The sequence below is a fragment of the Lagopus muta genome, chromosome 11 (assembly GCF_023343835.1).
Source record: "Lagopus muta isolate bLagMut1 chromosome 11, bLagMut1 primary, whole genome shotgun sequence".
In the NCBI taxonomy this organism is placed as follows: Eukaryota; Metazoa; Chordata; class Aves; order Galliformes; family Phasianidae; genus Lagopus; species Lagopus muta.
In genome coordinates, this window is record NC_064443.1 from 7,661,755 (window position 1) to 7,667,754 (window position 6,000).

General features: G+C 33.9%; 1 protein-coding gene across 7 annotated transcripts in view; it reads left to right on the forward strand.

Moving 5' to 3' along the window:
• Positions 1-5,723, forward strand: part of CACNA2D3 (calcium voltage-gated channel auxiliary subunit alpha2delta 3) — a 466,111-nt gene extending 460,388 nt beyond the window's left edge. For 3 of the 7 annotated variants that reach the window (XM_048957963.1, XM_048957967.1, XM_048957964.1), the window contains 3 exons: positions 3,232-3,344; positions 4,143-4,225; positions 5,095-5,723. In XM_048957963.1, coding sequence (XP_048813920.1) covers positions 3,232-3,344; positions 4,143-4,225; positions 5,095-5,187 — 289 coding nt within the window. In that variant the 3' untranslated portion in view covers positions 5,188-5,723. Of the gene's footprint in view, positions 1-3,231; positions 3,345-4,142; positions 4,226-4,673; positions 5,035-5,094 lie in introns of those variants that run through there. The other 4 variants (XM_048957969.1, XM_048957968.1, XM_048957970.1 and 1 more) reach the window with 3 other exon arrangements.
• Positions 5,724-6,000: the final 277 nt, after the last annotated feature.

A 6,000-nucleotide genomic window follows, 5' to 3' on the forward strand; every position in this document is an offset into this window, starting at 1 on the left:
GACTTGCTGGCATGTTCATTCTCTCAAAATGAGTTTCAAATATGCAAGTGCATGTCAGCATGGAAGCTGAATGTTGAAAACCAAAAGCTGCTGGGAGGATGGTGGGCATGGAAGCAGTGTCATGTGAATTATCCAAATAGTTACAAAGCAACTGAAGAGTCTAATGATTGGAAGGAACTTCTTTGCCCATGATCTAGTGAGGGTAATATCTTGTGTCTGTGAAATGATCTTAAATTAGAGCAGCTGAAAGGAGTATCTGAAAGAAGTATAATTTGCTTATACACAGTCTATTACTAGAAAAGAAAACTAAATTAGACTTTGTTTTTTCCTAATTAGTTGTTCAACTCAATCTCTGCCTTCAGTCCTCTGTCTTCACTTGGTGATATCTGAATCCTTTGCCAGTGACCTCACAGTCAATGACTGGTGAGGACATGCACTTGGCTACACAACTTCATTGAAAGATTAGATTTGATAGTTGTGAAAGGGAAAAACATTCATTTACTTCTTGTGAAAGTTAAAGTTTTCTTTTGAATTTGTCTCTAGCATGGTCAAGGAGATGTTCCAGAAAAAATATTTGTTTAGATTTTATTATGTGCTGTGGAAAAAAATATTTGTGAGCCAACAGTTTCATATTTTTATAGTTCTTTAGATGACAATCACATGTTCTTTGGCAGTTACCAAAAATGTCTGTAAAGGGCTATAGATACATATAATATGCAAAAAATATGTATGAAAAATATAATAGACCATAGATTTGTAAAAATATCCAATATTTGGTAAAATGAACCAGTGTAAATCGTAGATATCTATCTTTTACAATTTCAATTAGAAAGGTTTATTTTTTTTTTCTTAACCTGATAAATTTAATCCTTGCAGTTCAATTTTTAATTTCTATAAATCCATATATATACACCCAAATTAATGTTTCTAGCAAAATTTTCTGTAGAATATAATTCCTACTAACCTTTAATAGCTTCTGACCATTTTGTCAGGGAACCCATGTAGTAACCTACTCAGCATCATAATTCTGTAGTGAAAATTTTCTTCTGAATCACAGTGCTTTCTTCTTTTCATTCCAGCTTGGTGAACTGATAGAAACATCAATATCCTTTTTATTTTTTCTCCTCATTTATGTGGAAGATGTACCCTATACTGTACAAGTCTTATGCCACCCTCGTCATGTGAGTGAAAGAAAAAATGAAATGCCAAATGGGGAATGTCTATCCCGTCTATTAAATGGCAGCATTCAGGCTAGCTGTATAGTGCACACTTTCTGACATGCTTCAGTGTTTAACTGAGGGCCACAAATGGAGTTGTTAGAAAAGGTCTTTGAGCAAATCACACATTGGGTACAACAGTATAGTAGTTACTCCTGAGTTCTCAAAGAGGAGTGAATCATTTAGAAGTTAATTGTGATGACTTTATGTCTTTCATCTCCTTTTCTGAGCTAGTTTAAAAGATTCAATAAATACTATAAATATTATAAATATTTCTAAATGCACAGTGTTCAAATAGAACCAGTTTGGGAATAAAATCAAATTAGTTTTCTTTGTTTTTTTTTTTTTTTTTTCCTGTCTTTAGAGGTTTCACTTATTCATAATAGTTTTGAGAAATTCATTCAGTACAATTCAGAGGTTGTTCCCTGTTAAGAATTTTCCCTCCTTTCCTTTTATTGGCCCCATTTCTCCCACACACAAATCCACAGAACCACAGATGCTCCATTACAATGATGTCAGTCTTGCTACATGCTCCAGCTGTTTCGTAGGTGCATTTATAAAGTTCAACCTTTTACGTATGCCATAAATGTATATTTCATGTATAAACATAAAGCTAACACACTGCAGATCACTCTAAGTGTAATTTTAATGGAGGTTTAGTAAGTTTAAAAAATACTGAGAAGTGTTTAATCTTTCTGTTGGCAACATTTTTATAGCAGGTTTTCCAATTTTTTTTTTTTCTTTCTGGAGCTAAGTTCAAATATTCCCCACCCCTTCCACAGTTTCATTTTATGTGATTTTTGGAAGATGCAGGCAGTTATTTTAGTGAGACAATACATATTTTACATAACAATATCTGAGGAAAAATGTTTCTCTCCACATCATCTTGGTCCTCAAACCCTCAGTCAAGATTCTATGCATTTAGCAGTATACCACACTGAAAAACACCTAATTCCTGGAACATTCAGATTTCACAGATTCTTGAGTATTGGCAGAAATTGTAAATATTGCATATAAATTCTGATCAAAAGTTTTAAGAAATTATTAAAAATTGTCTCTGAACATTAAAGCTTTTTTTTTTTTCCTTGTGTTCTGAATTTCAAAGAAAGGTTTAAACAGTGCCTCTTTGGCCCTTCAACCATCCTCTTTTCTCTTTGTGAGTGCTGAAGAATTCAGCTCATTGCAGCTATGTGGACCATTAAACTGTGCCCACAGGTTCCTTCCCTGGTCTCCCCTGGGTGCTTTCCTTCTTAAAACCAGTATCTTTATTTCTCTCTCTCTCCCTTTCAGTTGCATACTTTTTCTTAATTTGATTGTAGTCCTGAGTTATCACCATATTTGTACCATATAATTGGCATTATTCTAAAATAAATCTCCCCACTTATAAAGATTTTGAGGTTTAATCTCTGTTTTATTGGCCTAGAAATAAAATGAGTCTCAGGAGGCCAGATGAAAGCTGTTTCAACAATTCATGTTGCTTCATTCCATGCAAGATGCAGAGTGAATAAAGCCCCTGACGTGATTCTAGAGGTGATAAGTGGGACTTGGAGCTATTACCATCTGGTTGCAGAAGAGCCTTCTTTATTTTTGCTGATTGGTTTCATGTGTACTTGATAATTCCAGATCATAAATACATAGCTAGTTTTTAATTATGGAGAAAAGATTCAGTATCGAAGGAAACAAAAAGAAGATAAGTTCCTTGGCTATTCAGCTATGTTCCAATTCCAGGTATTAGGCATTAACACAGCATCAGAATTAACCTGTCTGTTCCATTCCACCTGTGTACCAGCCATTATGTGCGTCTCAAAATGCGTGAGTATATTCCATCAGCTGAGCAAAGTATTGCCCAAGACTCTCTTCTTCTACAAGGTTTAGAGATTTAGTACAATATGTGAAGTCAATGAGATTTGTGACTGTAACACAGTATTATTGACAGGCTTAAAATACCTTAATAACACTTGTTGCTAAGAAATATTGAAAATATTACCATTAATAATTTTTTTTTAATTTGCAGGTCCTTTGTAATCCAGCAAATCCCGAGCAGCAATCTCTTTATGGTGGTAGTAGATAATGAATGCTTCTGTGATTCTGTCCCACCAATTACCATGGCACCTATAGAAATAAGATATATCCTTTTATTTGCATAGTTGTCAAGAAGAGATTCAAGATGTAAACACTGAAAATGTTCTTCTTACATAAAGTGACTTAAGAACTTCAAAGAATGCATCACAGCTGGGGCTGGTTGAAATTAAGCCAGCTGAGAATGCATTCTTACTTACTTTCAAGGAGAATTCACATGTTTAGATATTTAGGACAGCCAGTAAAATTTAAGCAAGTACACTCATATGCATTTTTAAGTATCAGAAGGTCATAGTCTCTATTTTTAGGCAGTGGGACTTCATTCACTTTATGAACTAAGTACGTAAGTTCCTTCTGAGAGTAGAAATCCTGGTATTAGAACTTCTGAAATCTCTGATTGTATAAGCATTTTAAGACTAGGCTGGAGCATTGAAACCATTTCAGAATCCTGCTTTCCAAATGTATAAAAAATTAACAAACTGAAGATAGCAATTGATTTTTAGCTGTCATACTTTTTATTCTGTGCTGTTCTGTGTACTTCAGGATTTGTTTTTTCTAATGAGTTGGAATTTATCAAAAGCAGTGTGCTTTTATTACAGATGTTATTTAAAGATAGATTAATAGTGTTAGTGCAAATGATACTGTCTGAACAACGGACTGCTGAGGAGAAAGCCATAGAATTACATTATTATTCTTGTGTTGACCACACACCTCACCTTGGATCTTTGAATGAAAGAAAAATGTGAGGAGTTGAAAGATTTTCCCTGCATGCATTTCAAAGCACTCAAATGAACTCAGGATATTTAAATGCAATGTTCAGAAGATTTCTCCTTAATTACATCATACATAATGAATCCCTTAAGTGTGAACGTTTAAAATCTCAGAAGATAAGAAGACGCCCAGAATCTTGCCATGGATTTCACCCTGAAGTAAGTTTCTATTTTTTTTTTTATTATTATTTTAGTCTCTAGTAGAAGTTGTATTCCTTTTAAAAAAAGGCAAATAGGAAAGCTGTCTTATAACATGAAACTCATCAGAAAATATTTGGAGTACTCAGAACACTTTACTAAAGGAAGCAAGTGGTATTGTAAGCGTAGAAAAAATTTTTAGTACTCCTGTAGACAGTGTTTTGTCTTGTTACTTTTGTAGACTGTTTTATGTCATGTAATAGAATGTGGTAGACATGAGCACAGATTGGTAGCCAGGAATATGGCAGCTAATTTTGCCTGAGCACTCATTGCAGGATTCCTCATTAGAGATGGCTGGGAACCTTAGTTAGTGTTAGTTAATTAGTGTTTTCTATTTCGGAAACTAACTCCACAATATCAGGTGTGATGGAATATTCATCATATTTACACATAGTATTTCTTGGGACAGGTCACTACATTTACCACCTTGTGTTCTCCATAGCACTGATGGAGAGTAAGGAGATCTGATAGAGAACAGGACACAATTACAGTGATTTCTGCGGTAGATGAGACACCTGTTTTACACAAAAGTAACTTTTTAGTGCCTCTGGTTCTGTAATGGAATGTAGAATGAGACCTAAAATGTTGCATGGAGGACACTGTATGATTCTTGTTGATCCTGCTTGCTTTTAGTCTGCAGCTTAACTTGCTGAAATGAAAATGATACTTGTGTTATTTTTTGAGTGTATTTATTTCACGGTTTTTGTAGTTTGTATCAATCATCTTCTGCTTATGCAGTTTCATAAATTCTCATATATCATAATTGGAAGTCTTGGCTTGTATTTATCTTTTTTCTTTTCTTTTCTTTTCTTTTCTTTTTTCCTCTTCAGGAAAATGCAAGAGAATGTGGTGGTGTCCCAGGTCTTAGTGCTAAGCCTCCTTTTGTTATTCTTCCTCTGCTATTGACAATTTTCTCAAGGTGACATTGACTGATGTGTTCAATTGGCATGCTAATACATGGATAAACTGTGAACTGGGAAATGGTGCAACATAGAGGATATGAAATATAGTCAGAGCATCAGCATTTCATGATTTTAAACTGTAGGTGATATAAATTCTTAAAGATGTGTTGAAAAAAAAAAAGATTTATCTTTTTACTTTGCTAGTCATGCAGATGTGAATTTGGCATATGGTAGTTATGATTCATCAAAAAAGGACTTGGTAGATAGAGATGATCATTGCTTTGTCCCATTGAAAATAATTTAAAATGGTGTACTTTTTCAATAAAGTATATTAAAATCACAGTTTCAGAGTGCATTTTAACTCCAATAATACATTTGTTCAATTAATTGATAATGGGAAGGGAAAAAACTAAGCCAAATATGTTTTTCTTATGCTCTTAGCCTCTTTCTGAAAAGATAACAAAAAGAAAATGTGGAGTTAGCTTTTATAATAAGGCAGAATAGCTTTTATTAAGTCAAGGAAACACATGTGCATATATGAAGCTGAGCAGGTAATAGACTGTGTTGATTTATAGTGAAGTTTTGCTTTCTGGAAATAGCTATAAAATATCTTAGTCACATTTTAGAGAGTGAGCCAAAGCCCGATTAAAGCCTTTTCCCTAACTTGGGCAAGCTTTACATCAGATCATTTGATTTGGTTGCATATGGCAAAATTAAATACTTTCATCTGTTACAATTTGTAATGTGTATAAAAGGATGATACTGTTCTGTTAGTATTCTGCCTTACAGAGAGCGAGTCAGCTAGGACTTGCTGGAAATTCATAAGCAGAGAAA